Source organism: Epinephelus lanceolatus, chromosome 14, assembly GCF_041903045.1.
Source record: "Epinephelus lanceolatus isolate andai-2023 chromosome 14, ASM4190304v1, whole genome shotgun sequence".
NCBI classification, from domain to species: domain Eukaryota; kingdom Metazoa; phylum Chordata; class Actinopteri; order Perciformes; family Serranidae; genus Epinephelus; species Epinephelus lanceolatus.
In genome coordinates, this window is record NC_135747.1 from 1,211,957 (window position 1) to 1,231,099 (window position 19,143).

A 19,143-nucleotide genomic window follows, 5' to 3' on the forward strand; every position below is an offset into this window, starting at 1 on the left:
TCTACGACTGCTGTGTTACCGGAGTGGATGAGTATGGATTTTTTTGACCATTCGTGCGCCCAAAGAATGGCAGCTATGATGACGGGATATAGCTCGTGGAGTGCGGATGAAGGAGAGCGGGACTCTGAATCGAGAGAGCTAAACTCTGGGGGCCAAGCTGAAGCAAACCACCTCCTCCATAGTAGCCGCCGAAACCTATGGAGGGAGCTGCATCTGTGTAAAGTTGGATGTCCTCGGGCTGTGTGAGGTAGTCTTCGTAAAAGAATGAAATACCATTCCAGGAGGACAGGAAATGCTGCCACATGCGCATTTCCACTTTGCAGGCGTCATCTAGGGTGACTCTGTCGTGGAGTGAGGGGACGGTTGCTGCTTTAGTCAGGAGGTTAGAGAGGAAGGATTTTGCCTGAGGAATTATGCGAATGGCATAATTGAGATGGCCAAGGAGGGCTAGCAGCTGGCGTTTGGTGCATCTGTCTGCCAGGAGATAGATAGGAGCAAAGTGATGCGTTGTATTTTCTCGGCTGGCAGAGAAGCCTGGAAGGAGACTGAATCAAGAGTGATGCCCAAGAACTCAATGGATGTGTCAGGCTCTGAGGTTTTCTCTTCAGAAAGAGGAACACCGAGTTCCGAAAAGGCTTTGATGAGGGTAGTGAGCTCATGGCGAGGGGGTGAGGATGGTGGAGTGACGATGAGAAAATCGTCGAGGAGGTGTAATACATGAGGGAGTTTGTGGTTGTTGACCAAGATCCAGCAAAGGGCTTCTGAGAGTGAGTCAAAGATCTTAGGACTTCTTCTGCATCCGAAGGTGAGGCGTACTGAGAAGTAAAAACTTCCTTTCCAGCAAACGCCGAAAAAACGCCAGTAGTCTGGGTGAAAGGGCAGAACTTTAAATGCGCTGGTGATGTCAGCTTTAGAAAGCCAGGCCCCGTGTCCTGCTAGACGGATGAGGGTGATGGTGTGATCAATGTTTGTGTATTGCATGGAGAAATCTGGGCATGGTATGACACTGTTGATGCTTGGAATGTGTGAGCCATGTGGTGAAGATAGATCAATGATTAGCCTCTTTTTGCTTGAATATTTCCGAGTTGCAACGCCTATGGGACTGATGCGGAATATAGGAAATGGGGGACTGTCAAATGGCCCTATCATGAAACCCTCTTTGACTTCCTTAGCCAGCAGGGTGTCGACAGTGTGAGGTTCCGCGAGAGCGGACTGGAGGTTATGACAGATGTGTGAAGTGTCAGGAAGTACTTCCATACCGGGATGGAAACCGTGTGTGAAGCCATTGATGAGAAAATCAACAAATGGTCTATCGGGATGATGTTGTAGAGCAGTGGCAAGAATGTTTACCTTAATGGGTGTGCTGAGGTGCCGTGCTAGTCATGCTGCATGTGTGGTAGGATTGTGAGGGCAGGTGGTCCTGGCGTGCGCACCTCCGCAGAAGGAACAGACGTACAGGAAGCAGCAGTTGGAGAGGGAGCAGCCCAGGTGGTTGAAATTATTGCAGACCATCCTTCCTGCCTGGTAGAGGACTGTTTATCTAACCCCTTAGGCACTGGGACATTGACTGAGGGACGTAAGTCTGCAGGCTTAGGGATGATGGAAGGTGGGGGTGCAGCTGCTGATAAGCGGTTGAAAACTGAGGTGTCGCGTGAAGAAGAAGGACGTGATCGAGGTGGTGGGGCACTGACTTTACATGTGGTGGCAGGGTGGGAGGGGGCTCCGCACAACTCGCAGGAGAGGGATGTGCGGGCAGTTCAGTTAGCCAGCCCCCTGTAGCCAGTGCGGAGCCACATAGCATAGCCTTAGCCTCTGCTAGCGGTCCTCCAGTAACACCCGTTCAGCCGGGAGGTTGGTTACGGTTCGCCAGAGGCACAGCTCCAAGCCGAAGCCCACAGCTCACCACCAGCCTGTTCACGTTTCCAACCGCTTTTCCCCACTCAGCGACACACCCGCTGAGGATAAAACTCTAGTTATTGGCAGCTCTATTCTGAGAAACGTGAAGTTAGCAACACCAGCGGCCATAGTCAAATGTATCCCTGGGGCCAGAGCGGGCGACATTGAATCAAATTTAAAAAACTGCTGGATAAAGCTAAACGTAGATTCAGTAAGATTGTTATTCACGTCGGTGGCAATGACACCCGGTTACGCCAATCGGAGGTCACTAAAATTAATATTGCCTCAGTGTGTGAATATGCAAAAACAATGTCGGACTCCATAGTTTTCTCTGGACCCCTCCCAAATCTGACCACTGATGACATGTTTAGCCGCATGTCATCATTAAATCGCTGGCTGTCCAGGTGGTGTCCAGCAAACGATGTGGGTTTCGTTAATAATTGGCAAACTTTCTGGGGAAAACCTGGTCTTATTAGGAGAGACGGCATTCACCCCACTTTGGATGGAGCTGCTCTCATTTCTAGGAACCTGGCAAACTTTATTAGTAATTTAAATCCCTGACAACCCAGAGTTGAGACCAGGACTCGGAGACGCAGTCTTATATGCCTCGCTGAGCTTCTAGTTCAGTTACCCAGCCATAGTTTTCATAGTTTTATACAAACGGTGTCTGTCCCCCGACCACCTAAATTATTTAAATCTAAAATTAAACAAAGAGGAGTTGTGCATAACAACCTCATAAAAATTAAAACCTCTTCTGTGACAGAAAGACAAAACAGGAGAATTAAATGCGGACTGTTAAAAATCAGGTCTCTATCGTCTAAAGCAGTGTTAGTAAACAAATTAATATCAGATAATCATATTGATTTACTCAGTCTCACAGAAACCTGGCTGTGTCCAGATGAATATGTTAGTCTTAATGAGTCCACTCCTCCCAGTCATAATAATACCCACATTCCTCGAGGCAGCGGCCGAGGAGGGGGAGTTGCAGCCATTTTTAACTCTAGTCTGTTAATCAGCCCTAAACCTAAACTAGATTATAATTCATTTGGAAGCCTCGTTCTTAGTCTTTTACATCCGACCTGGAAAACCTTGCAGCCACTTTTATTTGTTATAGTGTACTGTGCTCCTGGCCCGTATTCTGAATTTGTATCTGAATTCTCAGGGTTTTTATCCAGTCTAGTTCTTAAATCAGATAAAGTTATTATTGTAGGCGATTTTAACATTCATGTCAACGTTGATAATGACTCCCTGGCTACCGCGTTTATCTCATTATTAGACTCCATTGGCTTCAGTCAGGGTGTACATGAACCCACTCATTGTTTTAACCATACCCTCGATCTAGTTCTGACGTATGGAATTGAAATTGATAACCTAACAGTCTTTCCACAGAATCCCTCGCTATCGGATCACTATTTGATTACTTTTGATTTCTTTTTACTCGATTACACGCCACTCAGCAACAGTTACTATACTAGATGTTTATCAGATAGTGCTGTCGCAAAATTTAAGGAAATGATTACTCCGTCGTTAAATTCAATACCAAGTCCTTCAGTAACAGAGGTTTCCCATACCGACTTTAACCTCTCCTGAATTGATCATTTTGTTGATAGCGCTGTAGGCTCGCTGTGAACAACACTCGACTCTGTAGCTCCTCTTAAAAAGAAATTAACAAAGCAAAGAAAGTTCACTCCTTGGTATAACTCTCAAACTCGTAAGTTAAAACAAATCGTGAAAGTTTGAAAGGAATTGGCGATTGACCAAACTGGAAGAATCTTGTTTAGTCTGGGCAAACAGTCTCAAAACTTATAAGAGGGGCCTCCGCAATGCCAGAGCAAACTATTACTCAGCTTTAATAGAAGAAAACAAGAATAACCCCAGGTTTCTTTTCAGCACTGTAGCCAGGCTGACTGAGAGTTAAAGCTCTATTGAGCCTTGTATTCCTTTAGCCCTTAGCAGTAATGATTTTATGAGCTTTTTTAATGACAAAATTCTAACTATTAGAGGCAAAATTCATGACCTCCTGTCCTCAGATGGTAGGCCTACCTATCTAACCTCAAACACAGCTGTAAGACCTAATATATAATTAGATTGCTTCTCCCCAATTTCTCTTCAAGAACTGACCGCAGTGATTTCTTCATCTAAATCATCAACGTGTCTCTTAGACCCCATCCCAACTAGGCTACTTAAGGAGGTCTTACCTTTAGTTAACACTCATATATTAGATATGATCAATATATCCTTATTAACAGGCTATGTACCACAGTCTTTTAAGGTAGCTGTAATTAAACCTCTACTAAAAAAGCCCACCCTGGATCCAGAGGTGTTAGCCAACTATAGACCAATATCTGATCTTCCCTTTATGTCAAAGATCCTTGAGAAAGTAGTCGCAGACCAGCTGTGTGATTTTCTCCAGGATAATAATTTATTTGAGGAATTTCAGTCAGGATTTAGAGTGCATCATAGCACTGAGACAGCACTAGTTAAAATTACAAATGACCTTCTGATTGCTTCAGACAAAGGACTCGTCTCTGTACTTGTTTTATTAGATCTTAGTGCAGCGTTTGACACTATTGACCATCAAATTCTGCTACAGAGACTGGAACACTTAATTGGCCTAAAGGTTTCTGCACTAAGCTGGTTTAAATCTTATTTATCTGATTGTTTTCAGTTTGTTGACGTTCATAATGAATCATCCTTACGTACTAAAGTTTGTTTTGGAGTTTGGCAAGGTTCTGTGCTCGGACCAATCGTATTTATTCTATATATGCTTCCTTTACGCAACATCATTAGAAATCACTTTCCATTGTTATGCGGATGATACACAGTTGTATTTATCGATGAAGCCAGAAGAAAGTAATCAATTAACTAAACTCCATAACTGCCTTAAAGACATAAAAACCTGGATGAGCACCAATTTCCTGATGTTAAATTCAGACAAAACTGAAGTTATTGTTCTTGGCCCCAAACAACTCAGAGACTCTTTATCTGATGACATAGTTTCTCTAGATGGCATTGCTCTGGCCTCTACCACTACCGTAAGAAACCTCGGAGTAACATTTGATCAAGATTTGTCTTTCAATTCTCATTTAAAACAAACCTCACGGACTGCATTTTTTCATCTGCGTAATATTGCGAAAATTAGGCCTATCCTGACCCGAAAAGATGCAGAAAAATTGGTCCACGCTTTTGTTACCTCTAGGCTGGATTACTGTAACTCTCTATTATCAGGTAGCTCTAGTAAGTCCTTAAAAACTCTCCAGCTAATTCAGAATGCAGCAGCACGTGTACTAACAGGAACTAAGAAACGAGATCATATTTCTCCTGTTTTAGCTTCTCTGCACTGGCTCCCTGTAAAATCCAGAATTGAATTTAAAATCCTACTGTTAACTTATAAAGCTCTAAATGGTCAAGCTCCGTCATATCTTAGAGAGCTCATAGTGCCATATTATCCCACCAGAACACTGCGCTCTGAGAACGCAGGGTTACTCGTGGTTCCTAAAGTCTCCAAAAGTAGATCAGGAGCCAGAGCCTTCAGCTATCAGGCTCCTCTCCTGTGGAATCATCTTCCTGTTGTGGTCCGGGAGGCAGACACCGTCTCCACATTTAAGACTAGACTTAAGACTTTCCTCTTTGATAAAGCTTATAGTTGGGGCTGGCTCAGGCTTGCCTTGTACCAGCCCCTAGTTTGGCTGACTTAGGCCTAGTCTGCCGGAGGACCCCCTATAATACACCAGGCACTCTCTCTCTCTCTCTCTCTCTCATTGTGTCATATGGATTACTGTTAATTTATTATGCTGATCTGTTCTGTACGACATCTATTGCACATCTGTCCGTCCTGGAAGAGGGATCCCTCCTCAGTTGCTCTTCCTGAGGTTTCTACCGTTTTTTTTCCCCCCCGTTAAAGGTTTTTTTTTGGGGAGTTTTTCCTGATCAGCTGTGAGGGTCCTAAGGACAGAGGGATGTTGTATGCTGTAAAGCCCTGTGAGGCAAATTGTGATTTGTGATATTGGGCTTTATAAATAAAATTGATTGATTGATTGATTGATGATGGGATGAAAGGATGCATGTGCACGGGGATTTTGTGAAGCCTGCGAAGACAGGGATGAAAAGAAAGCTGAGATTAGTTGAGAGAAGTCAGAGACAGAGGGAGCAGGCACAGGAGGACATACGACCTCCCCCCCGCTAGGGGGTGCTGGTGCTGCAGGCTGTGGTTGTGGCGGGGTGACCTGAGTGACGTCACGGCTGGCAATGCTGGCGGTGGTTGGCCCGGGCGTCGAAACCGGAAGCACGGGAAGCGCGGTTGAAGCAGCGGCGATGGAAGCTGAATACAGTTGAAACAGCTTTGATTTGTTGTTGGTACGGTGGAAGGGGATGCCTTTCTCCCTCAGGAACCTTTGGAGACGGGCGACGGTCCAGTTTCTAATGTTGGGCAGTGATTGTGGACGTGGAGACTGCCGGGTTGGAGGTGAAGGCGGAGTGCGAGGGTGCCGTGTTTGTAGACTGGAGGCTCTTCGCTGACGTGAGGGAGGCTGCCAATGGGTAGGAGGTGCAGAGGGATGAAGCCGGCCTGCGTGATCCCACCTGCGGCGACCGGTGTTGTGGATCCTCGCCGAAGGTGGAGATGAGGCCTGGGTTGTGCTGGGTGTAGGAGAGATCTCGTTGATGGAGCTCGAGCGGCGAGATTGTGGTACGCTGACCACTGAGCGCACCCGGCTCCTGCGAGCCGCTTGGCTGCGGTCCGGTTGCTGCTCTGGAGGAGGATAACCAATCTCGTACAGTTCATCATACAGATCGCTGTCAGAATCAGGTGGACCGATGTGCAATTCGGCGTCCATGGTGGGTGAGTAGCTAATCGCTGTATTGACTTTAGTCAAGGATGCTGTTAGCTGTGCGTGAAGCTCTGTCTGAGGATCTGATGAGAGATCTGAGACAAACAGGGCTGGATGGGTTGGCCAGGTACACGTAGGCTTGTCAGGTGATTAGAGGTGTGGTTGAGGCGTGACCCTGCTTCCGAGCTTAAGTTAACGAGTTAACTTAATTAAAGTAACGCCTGAATACGAGTCTTACCTTGTAACCAATCAAGGGGCATGTTGAACATGTATGCGGAAATGAAAGCACATGTGAGAGCAGTCGGATAAGTCGCACTCAGTTAAGCTCTTGATGTGAAACTGAAGTTAATTAAACCAATTATTGAGCACAAGTAACTGAAGTGGACATCAGTTATTTGACATGGTGTCAGAAGTGTTCTAAGAGAGACCCACGACCAACGCTATGGCGAAGTTCAACCTGCCGGAGCACTTCAACTGTGAGCGACTTGGAGACTGGCGACAGAGATTCACCCGGTACAGGTTGGCGGTAAAGTTGGGAGAAGAGGACGGTGAGGTTCAGGTTAGCACGCTAATCTACGCAATGGGCTATGAAGCTGAAAACATTTTCAAGTCGTTTACGTTTGGACAAGCAGAGGACAGTGACGACTACGATACGGTGCTAGGTAAATATGATGCATACTTCATGCCGAAGAAAAACACAATACACGAGAGAGCGTGTTTCCACCAAAGAGCGCAGAAGCCAGGGGAAATGGCTGAGACGTTTATAAGAGCCCTCTATGAACTGAGTGAAAACTGTGACTTCGGAGACAAGAAAAACGAACACATCAGGGACAGGCTGGTTGTTGGCATACGTGACAGGGAGCTCTCCAAAAGACTGCAGCTTATGCCAACACTCACTTTGGAAACGGCAGTGCAGATGATACGGCAGGCTGAGGATGTGGATAAACCAGCAGGAGCGACATACAGCTACTGTGCAGGAGGTGACACATCGACGACCATCAAAGAGAGGTGGTAGACCGCTATGGAGGCAGTCTGCAGGGGAGAGAAGCGGCGGACAAGGAAATCATGTGCAACCGGTGCGGTAAAGAGAAGCACAAAGACACTGCAAAATGCCCAGCATCAGACACAGTATGTAGAAAATGTGGGAAAAAGGGCCATTAGGAAAGAAAATGTTTCTCTAGGTCAGTAAGAGAAGTTACACACACAGTGAAGATACCGAGGAGGGAAGCTTTTACTTAGGTACGTATTGATACAGGTGCTGATGTCACAGTAATGAACCTTAAAACATTGAATGCGCTTAAGCCAAAAAGAAAGCTAATCAAATCTAGCATTCCTCTCGATAGCCCGGGTGGAGCGCTGAGCATTGTGGGACAGTTTACTGCAAGTACACTCCATAAGCAGAGGAAGTACATATTTACAGTGCAGGTAGCAAGTGGGCCTACAGTCAGCAACCTACTAGGAAGAGAGACAGCTGTAGAGATGGGGCTGGTAAAAAGAGTAGAGCATGTTAGAGCAACAGCAGGACAGGAAGGGACATTTAAAACAGAGCCAGTGCAGATCCACCTGAAAGAAGATGCTGTGTCCTACGCTGTATATACAGCCAGAAGAGTTCCCCTACCGCTCCTTCCTAAAGTAAAAGCTGAGTTGCAACGCATGGAGGAGCAAGGTGTGATAGAGGGAGTCACACAGCCAACAGACTAGTGTGCACCGATGGTGCCAGTCATGAAGCCGACAGGAGCGGTAAGGATCTGCGTCGGGCTGCAAAAGCTGAACGACAACATAAAAAGGGAGCGATACCAATTACCGACTACAGAAGAGACACTGGCTAAACTGTCAGGGTCCACAGTCTTCACCTCCCTGGATGCAGCTTCAGGCTTTTGGCAGGTGCCGTTACATGAAGACAGCAGCCTGCTAACTACATTCATCACTCCTTTTGGGAGGTTTTGTTTCAAGCGACTGCCCTTCGGGATAAACATTGCCTCAGAGATATTTCAACCCAAGATGAATGAACTGTTGGAGGGGCTGGAGGGAGTAGCCGTGTACATGGACGATGTCATTGTCCATGGGAAGGACATAAAAGAACACGACACACACTCCTGCGGCGCACATTGGAGAGAATGGAGCAGGCTGTACTCAGGCTCAACAAAGAGAAGTGTGTGTACAGACAGTCAGAGCTGCACTTCCTGGGCCACATTGTGGACGCCACTGGAGTCAGAGCAGACCCAGGTAAAGTGTGCGCTATCAATGACCTACAGGAGCCCAGAAATGTTCACGAGCTTAAGAGAGCACTGGGCAGGGTCAACTACATGAGTAAATACATACCGGACTTGGCAACAGCAGCAGCTCCCCTATATGACCTGCTGAAAGGAGATACAGCGTGGACATGGGATCAGCCACAGCAACACTCGTTCAAGCGAATAAAGGAAGGCCTCAGCACCTCGCCTGTATTGGCTCACTATGACGCACAATGACAGACTGCAGTCTCAGCCGATGCGAGCAGTTATGGCATAGGAGGTGTTCTTCTCCAGCTACACAATGAAAGCTGGAAGCCAGTTGCATATTGTTCCAGGAAACTGTCAAACACGGAAACCAGGTATGCGCAAATTGAGAAGGAATGCTTAACAGGAGTGTGGACCTGTGAGAGGTTCCAAAAGTACCTGGTAGGTATGGAGAGATTCTGACTCATTACGGATCACAAACCACTGGTGCCACTGATAAATAGTAAGGTACTGGATGCGGTACCAGTGCGATGTCAAAGGCTACTAATGCAGCTGATGCGGTTCAACGCCAAAGCAGAATACGCACCAGGAAAGACATTAGTTATTGCTGACACTCTGTCACGCAGCCCTGTAGGGGAGAGCAGGGACAAAGATAACAATACAGAGAAGATCATTGCTAGTCACGTTGATGCTGTCATCCACATCTGGCCTGTATCAGAGCACAAGCTAGACATGATAAGGTCTGCTACACGAGAGGATGAGCAGCTGCAGAGCGTACTCAAGCTGATCAAAGATGGATGGCCTACACGAGTAAGCAGCATTCCAAACAGTGCAAAGGACTATTACACAGTCAAGGACTCATTGTCAACATCTGAAGGCCTCATCACAGTGGGCTGTCCCATCGCAATTCCACAGACTATGAGACAGGAAATGCTGGAGCGTTTACATGATGGACACCAGGGCTTGTCTAAATGTAGAGAACGCGCAAATGAAACAGTATGGTGGCCTAATATATCTGCTGATATCAAACGCTGTGTGGAAACATGTCAGTTCTGCCACGAAAACAAACGTACACAGCGTAAAGAGCCACTGCAGTCCACACCTCTGCCGGAACTACCATGGCAAAGGATAGCTACGGACTTATGTGAGTATAACGGCAAGAATTACATGGTGATATCAAATTATTACTCACGCTATTTGGAAATCTTGCACCTGCCCACAACCACGACAGACCAGGTTGTTAAGAGGATGAAAGCCACATTTGCAAGATTTGGCATTCCGGAGCAAATAGTGAGTGATAATTGTCCACAGTATACAAGTGACACATGGAAAGACTTTTGCAGACAGTATGATATTGAGCATGTGACATCAAGCCCCTACAACCCTCAAGGTAATGGGCATGCGGAACGTGCTGTCCAGACAGCAAAACGCACACTCAAACAAGAAGACCCACTGTTAGTATTAATGTGCTACAGAGCAACGGCAGCGACCTCTACTGGAGTAAGCCCAGCAGAGCTGCTCATGGGATGAAAGATAAGAACTACGCTCCCCTCTCTCAAAAGGAATCTGGTTCCAAAATGGCCAGATAAAGACCTCATCAGACGCAGGGATGAAGAGGCTAAGAGACAACAAGGATTTTACTTCAAGAGGAGACATGGAGTAAAGGACTTGCCACTGTTACAGCCAAGGGATCGTGTTCTGATGAAGTTGGACCAAGGAAAAACATGGACAGGTCCAGCATCAGTCAGTTTAAGTTTAAGTTTAAGTTAAGTTTAAGTTTATTTACTTTATTAATCCCCCTGAGGGGAAATTCAATGTTTTCACTCTTGCTTGTCAATTACACACAGGTCCAAAAGACACACACATGCACAAACAGGACCTATACATACACAAAGTGGAGAGATGTCAGAGTAAGGAGGCTGCCCTTGGTGAGGCGCCCCGAGCGGTTGTGGGGTTCGGTGCCTTGCTCAAGGGCACCTCGGCAGTGCCCATCAGTGAGAGCTGCGCTCCTCACTCTTACAGGCGACACTTACAACTGGTGCCGCCAGGAGAAGCGACAAAAGACACAGACTAATGCAGAGACTATGAAAGCGAGTGCCCTACCACCAGAAACGGAGCCTCAGAGCTCTAATCAGAGACTGTGCGAGAGTGATGGGTTCAGGAGAGCCACACCAGGGGGTCCAATAGTGACAAGGTCGGGTAGAGTGAGTAAGCCTGTGATAAGAACAAACATGTAAAGAAAAAAAAAAAGGATGGAGTGAGTTGTTGATTGTTGTAATGCTGTAAAGTTTACATAGGTTATTGTTAAGATGCCTTAAGATGTGAGCACTAAGGTAATAGTAATGTTCTCTATATTGCAAGTCTACAGTAAGGTTAAAGTTTGTTGGTTAACCCATTTGTTATTATATTTGAGGGGGAGATGTCAAGGTATTGCGTTTACAAGAGTTAAAGTAATGCGTGAATACGAGTCTTACCTTGTAACCAATCAGGGGGCATGTTGAACAGTTGGATAAGCCGCGCTCGGTTAAGCTCCTGATGTGAAACTGAAGTTCATTAAACCAGTTATTGAGCACAAGTAACTGAAGCGGACATCAGTTATTTGACAGTTGTTAGCAGCTTGTTGTCCTCCAAACTTCTAAATTCTGACTCATAATCATTATCATCAACTGGGAGTACCAATTTTACACTTTTCTTGTTGGAAGAGTCAATAATATTGCATGAATTGAAACTTTATTAAAACTAACATTATTAAACTTATCTAGGGTTGTCTGTAGAGATTAAATAAATATGATGGCTGTTGTGCATCTGCACAGTATATAAACCTAAATAAAAAATACCAAAAACTATCATGGTGGGATTCCATAAATGTAAGATCTTGCTTCAAGGCAACATTTGCATTTTAACAATTTTCTTTCACTTAATTATCACATACAATATAAACAGTGCTATTGCTGTTTAGGGCCCTGACTCTTTTTTTTTTTACATATTGCAACATAATTGTGGATATATTGTATGAGTTTAAACAGCCAAAAATGGGTACGTTACCCAGAGGCAACAGGGTACCAAGGAGGGCTAATCAAGGCTGAAAAGTAATAAAAAAGTAATCCATGAAATTAAAAAGCTACAAAAATGAATGCTTTACTTCAATTTTTTTCTAATACCACAAAAACCAAATGTGTTTCAAATTGTTATTATCCTGGGTTATGTTTTTAAAGAAATCCTGCTGTTTGGAGACTGAGCTGCCTGAGAAGAACAGAAGTTGGAAGTACTTAAATGGATGCTTTTGAGACAGACTTTTACATATTTGAAGACTTGGTATAGTGCTCATACTGATTTAATTCAATAGCAACTTGATTTGATTTTTTTTCTATAGTAATTCTGTGCATCATCTCATGTTCTGGCCACAGTTTAATTTGGTTTAGTCTAACAGCTGTACCACAGTAAACTGTAAGTGTCACTTACAGTTTACTGTGGTAGTGTCACTGCACTACTTAAATCAAGCCACATGTATGTGACTTAGACCAAGGCACAGACTGGAAGAATGACTTTTACTGTTGAGGCAACATCTTGTAACAACAGCTCAGTGTGTGATAATGAGAGTCAGACACACAAACACAGACAGAAACACATGGAAGCTGGTGGACACATGTCATTATTAGTATTTCAATGAGATTAAAAACTCAACCCTACAAAATCCACATGCTGCTATGGATATCGGCTTACGGTGTGATAAACAAAAACATTTTTGTTTGTTTTGCTTTGCCCTAAGTATGCATGCATGTGTATTCAATTAGACTCCTGGATCAGCGAAATTTCAGAGTGACTGCTGAGAGACTACATTTCATTTCAGGGCTTCATTTCACATCACTTTACTATGATGCAGCCTTTTAAATGTGGAAAAGACAATGCTTACCATATTACCATACCCAGAATATAAGACTATATCTAGTCTTATATCACAATATCGATGTAGTATTGATATATTGCCGAGCCATACCTGGGGTCCGTTTCACAAAGCAGGTTTAGTGAAAACTCAGTATGTTAACCCTGAAATGAGGGAAACTCTGAGTTTTCCGTTTCAAAAAGGGAGGTAACTCAAACCAGAGAAAGAGGAGTAACTCTAGCCTGTTTCAGAGAGAGAGAGGTAACTTAAGCTCTCGGTCAGTTACCGTAGTAACAGACTCTATGAACCTAACCTGGTCGGGACCAGGTTTTTCTCAATGAACCTCGAGTTTCTCTCTGTCTCCGCCCTCTTTCAGAGCCACACACTCCATGTGATTTCCTCATTCATTCAGTCAGCAGGCGAGTTTTGGCGTAGCCTAGTTCTGACGTCTGTCATTTAAAAAAAAACAATCAGAGTCAGTATATTAGAAGTCCATTAGGCACAGTAGGTGGCGACTTTCTTCACTAACATGGCATGTCCTTTTGATAACGATCCCTTGGATGAAGGTGCAGCATTACTGCGCACAGAATTAAATATTCTTCAGGAGATGGTTATCAGACCACGCATAGATGCTCAAGCATTTCCAGACAATTATCTTTTTGAGCGGTACCGTTTCACGTCACAGTTCATCATCTACATACACAACCTAATCCGTCCTTACATCTGCAACATTACCAATCATAGTCATGCTCTCACATCCCAGCAGATATTGTGTGTTGCGCTGCGTTTCTTTGCAAATGGAAGTTTTTTGTACAATGTCAGATGCTGAGCACTTGAATAAGGCAACTGTACGCAGGGCGGTCAGAAAAGTGTGCTCGTTTTACGGGCATCTGCCTTCTTTCTGTTCGCTGAGTAGAAGTCTGTGTTAGTTTAAATAGGCTTAATTATTTAACAGAACATGATATAGATGAGAAGACATTTATGTGTGTGAAAACAGCATTATGTTGGGGATACAACAACTGCACAGTCAAACAGCCACTTAATATTTACTTTACAATGTAAAACATGATCAAAATGAGGTACCCCATGAGATTATGCCGAGGTCTTACCTGTTTGAACAATGTTTTTATATTTCATCCTAAACTGCTGCCAAGTGCGCTTCTCCCCTGCGGGATTGCACCTAAATGAAATAAATTAATAGGCTACCATTCAAGCAGTTTTCCCCTGTAATATTATTGTGATTGCAAAGGACTAATTTAAACTTAGGCATTGACCCAAGCAGCAATGTTCTCCCACGCCGTCTCCCTCTCTTTTGCAGCTGCAGCAGTGTTGCACTTCTTTTTGAAAACATGTTCAAACTCGCAGTATGAGCGCATTCAGATTTCTAATTCTGGTGGGGTGAAAAACGCCCTCCCCGACTCCGTTGCCATGGTGACTCGTCGAATCGGGGCTCCATTGATGCTGGCTTTTTATAGTTGTGGTGCACGCGCTTAACTCCAGGTGAAACTACTCTGAGTTGATTAAACTGATTCAAATCAGCTGTTCTGGAACCGGAAACTCAGAGTTTCCTATCTCAGAGTAGATCAACTCAGAGTTCAGGATTAGACTCAGAGTTTGTTGAACCTGCTTTGTGAAACGGACCCCTGGAGGTTTTCTGTGGGCTGATTCCAGTGTTTGAGGTTACATTTATATACTTTAATACTTTTAGGCCAATAAATAAATGAAAGGATTCAGCATTACCCTACCAGAATTGAATCTTAAGCACTGTGATTTTTGGTTTCCTAACTCAGGGTCCACTTCCCAGCTAGCAGCAGATGTCAATATGATGTCAGAAAGATGTTGTTGAGTTTTATGTTGGACAGATGTTAGACTGTGGTTGGAATGAAATACGGGTTGATAATATTTCAAATGTCTAACAATGTTAGAATTTCAAATTGTGTGGACATTATCATTATGAGGTTTTGCAGATGTTTGGTCTTGTTCTCCATACCTTACGACAAAATTGAGTTATTCTACATCAGGATGACATTGGCATGAGATGTTCAGAAGCTGTTGGGCTTTGGTTATTTACCAACACAACTTAAAACCAACAAAATATCAATGTCATCTGTGATCGATATTCTACGCTAAATTGACATCAGCATTAGAAGTCCTGACATTGAATTTTGGTCACCCGATGTCAAAACCTAAATTCAACCTAATATCAGCACTGAATGATGTTGGCGGCCAGCTGGGTAACTAGCTGATGAAGCTTGACCTGTTATCACATGATAAGGTCACATGATACAACTGAGCAAACATCTGTTTAAGAAGGCTGTGAGATGCAGTGAAAGCTCAGCTACTATGTAGAGTGATAATTATTTCTGAAATCTGTTTGATGTTACCTTTCTGCCCACCTCCATCTGCCTGTCTGTCTCTCTCTCCAACTGTCTCTGTGTCTGTGTGTCAGTGCGTCTGAGTGGGAGGAGCTCAGTCCTGCAGGTCCAGAGAGGGGGAGTATGGAGGACAGTGTGCTCAGAGGGATGGAACAACTGGCTGGGAGTCTCTGCCTGCAAGCAGTTGGGATACTCCAGGTTCTGACAAATCCCATGTTTCTGTTCCCTTGTTGTCGTAGCACTTTCTCAACTTTATCTGCATGTTATGGCGATGTTTCCTCAGGAACCGATGAGACATGAAATATAATCCAGGAAGTCTAGTTTCAGTAACTGATTTTGAGTTTGAAGGGTCATCACATGTCAAGACGCTGCACAATGGTGTATCATACTATAAGACAGGATTTACAACTGCATAAATGTTTTACAGTGTCAGTCATTTTATCTTTGTTTGCAATGATCACAAAGTGGACAGTAGAAATATGTTGCAATGTTATCTAGCAGGAATGTGCGCTCGCAGTGCAGAAATTTGACTGGCCAATACAGTGCCTTTTCCAGATGATGTCACTTTGCATTCCAGCATAAGTTGAGCCTGGTTTATCTTATTTGCCAGATGACACTGAAAAAAACTTTTTGGAGGTTGAGTAATTTATATGTAGACTAGCTGCTGGGTATTTTTCCAACCTGGTCTCGCTCCAAAGTCACTGAATACCAGTGCTTGGTCACTGACGTCTGGTGTCAGACACCATGAAAAAAGCCATCCTTTCACCTTGGCATGATACATCAATCAATCAATCAATCAATCAATTTTATTTATAAAGCCCAATATCACAAATCACAATTTGCCTCACAGGGCTTTACAGCATACGACATCCCTCTGTCCTTAAGACCCTCACAGCGGACAAGGAAAAACTCCCCAAAAAAAAACCCTTTAACGGGGGAAAAAAAAAACGGTAGAAACCTCAGGAAGAGCAACTGAGGAGGGATCCCTCTTCCAGGATGGACAGACGTGCAATAGATGTCGTACAGAACAGATCAACATAATAAATTAACAGTAATCCACATGACACAATGAGACAGAGAGAGAGACAGAGAGAGAGACAGAGAGAGAGATGCAGGTAATGACAGTAGGTTACAACAACATTATTGAAAGTAATAATATTATAGTTATAGTTCTGGCTACTGTGGTACAATATGTTGAAAGTATGTATTAATATCTGGCAGTATACATGTGTGACAATAGTCATATGTGTATAATAACAGTAGAAGTATGACTAATGACTAATGATGGTAGCAGCAGCAGGAGGCATCTGGCAGGACCACGGCAGCAGCACAACCACACACGTCACACTGTCCAGGCACCGCTGCGATATGCGTTAATCTGAGAGACAGTGGAGCACAAAGGCTCAGGAGAAGAAGCCGAGTTAGTGACATCCAGAATGGCCGAGTTAGCAAGATGCAGTAATAGAATACGAGAGAGAGAGAGAAGGAGAGAGAGAGAGAGAGAGAGAGAGAGAGAGAAGGTGCCCGGTGTATTATAGGGGGTCCTCCGGCAGACTAGGCCTAAGTCAGCCTAACTAGGGGCTGGTACAGGGCAAGCCTGAGCCAGCCCTAACTATAAGCTTTATCAAAGAGGAAAGTCTTAAGTCTAGTCTTAAATGTGGAGATGGTGTCTGCCTCCCGGACCGTAACAGGAAGATGATTCCACAGGAGAGGAGCCTGATAGCTGAAGGCTCTAGCTCCTGATCTACTTTTGGAGACTTTAGGGACCACGAGTAACCCTGCATTCTCAGAGCGCAGAGTTCTGGTGGGATAATATGGCACTATGAGCTCTCTAAGATATGACGGAGCTTGACCATTTAGAGCTTTATAAGTTAACAGTAGGATTTTAAATTCAATTCTGGATTTTACAGGGAGCCAGTGCAGAGAAGCTAAAACAGGAGAAATATGATCACGTTTCTTAGTTCCTGTTAGTACACGTGCTGCTGCATTCTGAATTAGCTGGAGAGTTTTTAAGGACTTACTAGAGCTACCTGATAATAGAGAGTTACAGTAATCCAGCCTTGAGGTAACAAAAGCGTGGACCAATTTTTCTGCATCTTTTCGGGTCAGGATAGGCCTAATTTTCGCAATATTACGCAGATGAAAAAATGCAGTCCGTGAGGTTTGTTTTAAATGAGAATTAAAAGACAAATCTTGATCAAATATTACTCCGAGGTTTCTTACAGTAGTGCTAGAGGTCAGAGCAATGCCATCTAGAGAAACTATGTCATCAGATAAAGAGTCTCTGAGTTGTTTGGGGCCAAGAACAGTAACTTCAGTTTTGTCTGAATTTAACATCAGGAAATTGGTGCTCATCCAAGTTTTTATGTCTTTAAGGCAGTTATGGAGTTTAGTTAATTGATTACTTTCTTCTGGCTTCATCGATAAATACAACTGAGTATCATCCGCATAACAACGGAAATTTATAGAGTGATTTCTAATGATGTTACCTAAAAGGAAGCATATATAGAGTAAATAGGATTGGTCCGAGCACAGAGCCTTGCAGAACTCCAAAACAAACTTTGGTACGTAAGGATGATTCATTATGAACGTCAACAAACTGAAAACGATCAGATAAATAAGATTTAAACCAGCTTAGTGCAGAACCTTTTAGGCCAATTAAGTGTTCCAGTCTCTGCAGTAGAATTTGATGGTTAATTGTGTCAAACGCCGCACTAAGATCTAATAAAACAAGTACAGAGACAAGTCCTTTGTCTGAAGCAATCAGAAGGTCATTTGTAATTTTAACTAGTGCTGTCTCAGTGCTGTGATGCACTCTAAATCCTGACTGAAATTCCTCAAATAAATTATTATCATGGAGAAAATCACACAGCTGGTCTGCGACTACTTTCTCAAGGATCTTTGACATAAAGGGAAGATTAGATATTGGTCTACAGTTGGCTAACACCTCTGGATCCAGGGTGGGCTTTTTTAGGAGAGGTTTAATTACAGCTACCTTAAAAGACTGTGGTACATAGCCTGTTAATAAGGATATATTGATCATATCTAATATATGAGTGTTAACTAAAGGAAAGACCTCCTTAAGTAGCCTAGTTGGGATGGGGTCTAAGAGACACGTTGATGATTTAGATGAAGAAATCACTGCTGTCAATTCTTGAAGAGAAATTGGGGAGAAGCAATCTAAATATATATTAGGTCTTACAGCTGTGTTTGAGGTTAGATAGGTAGGCCTACCATCTGAGGACAGGAGGTCATGAATTTTGCCTCTAATAGTTAGAATTTTGTCATTAAAAAAGCTCATAAAATCATTCCTGCTAAGGGCTAAAGGAATACAAGGCTCAATAGAGCTTTGACTCTCAGTCAGCCTGGCTACAGTGCTGAAAAGAAACCTGGGGTTGTTCTTGTTTTCTTCTATTAATGCTGAGTAATAGTTTGCTCTGGCATTGCGGAGGCCCCTCTTTTTTTGTTTTGAGACTGTCTGTCCAGACTAAACGAGATTCTTCCAGTTTGGTCAATCGCCAATTCCTTTCAGATTTTTGCGATATTTGTTTTAACTTATGGGTTTGAGAGTTATAACAAGGAGTGAACTTTCTTTGCTTTGTTAACTTCTTTTTAAGAGGAGCTACAGAGTCAAGTGTTGTTCGCAGCGAGCCTACTGCGCTATCAACAAAATGATCAAAGTCGGTACGGGAAACCTCTGTTACTGAGGGACTTGGTATTGAATTTAACGACGGAGTAATCTTTTCCTTAAATTTTGCGACAGCACTATCTGATAAACATCTAGTATAGTAACTGTTGCTGTGTGGCGTGTAATCAGGTAAAAAGAAATCAAAAGTAATCAGATAATGATCCGATAGCGAGGGATTCTGTGGAAAGACTTTTAGGTTATCAATTTCAATTCCATACGTCAGAACTAGATCGAGGGTATGGTTAAAACAATG

The 19,143-nt window shown here is 43.7% G+C and overlaps 1 protein-coding gene across 3 annotated transcripts in view; it reads left to right on the forward strand.

The window, feature by feature from the left end:
• Positions 1-19,143, forward strand: part of tmprss3a (transmembrane serine protease 3a) — a 120,626-nt gene that overhangs the window by 33,625 nt on the left and 67,858 nt on the right. For all 3 annotated transcript variants that reach the window (XM_033617804.2, XM_033617806.2, XM_078174259.1), the window contains one exon: positions 15,277-15,400. In XM_033617804.2, the coding sequence (XP_033473695.1) occupies positions 15,277-15,400 (124 nt within the window). The remainder of the gene's footprint in view (positions 1-15,276; positions 15,401-19,143) is intronic.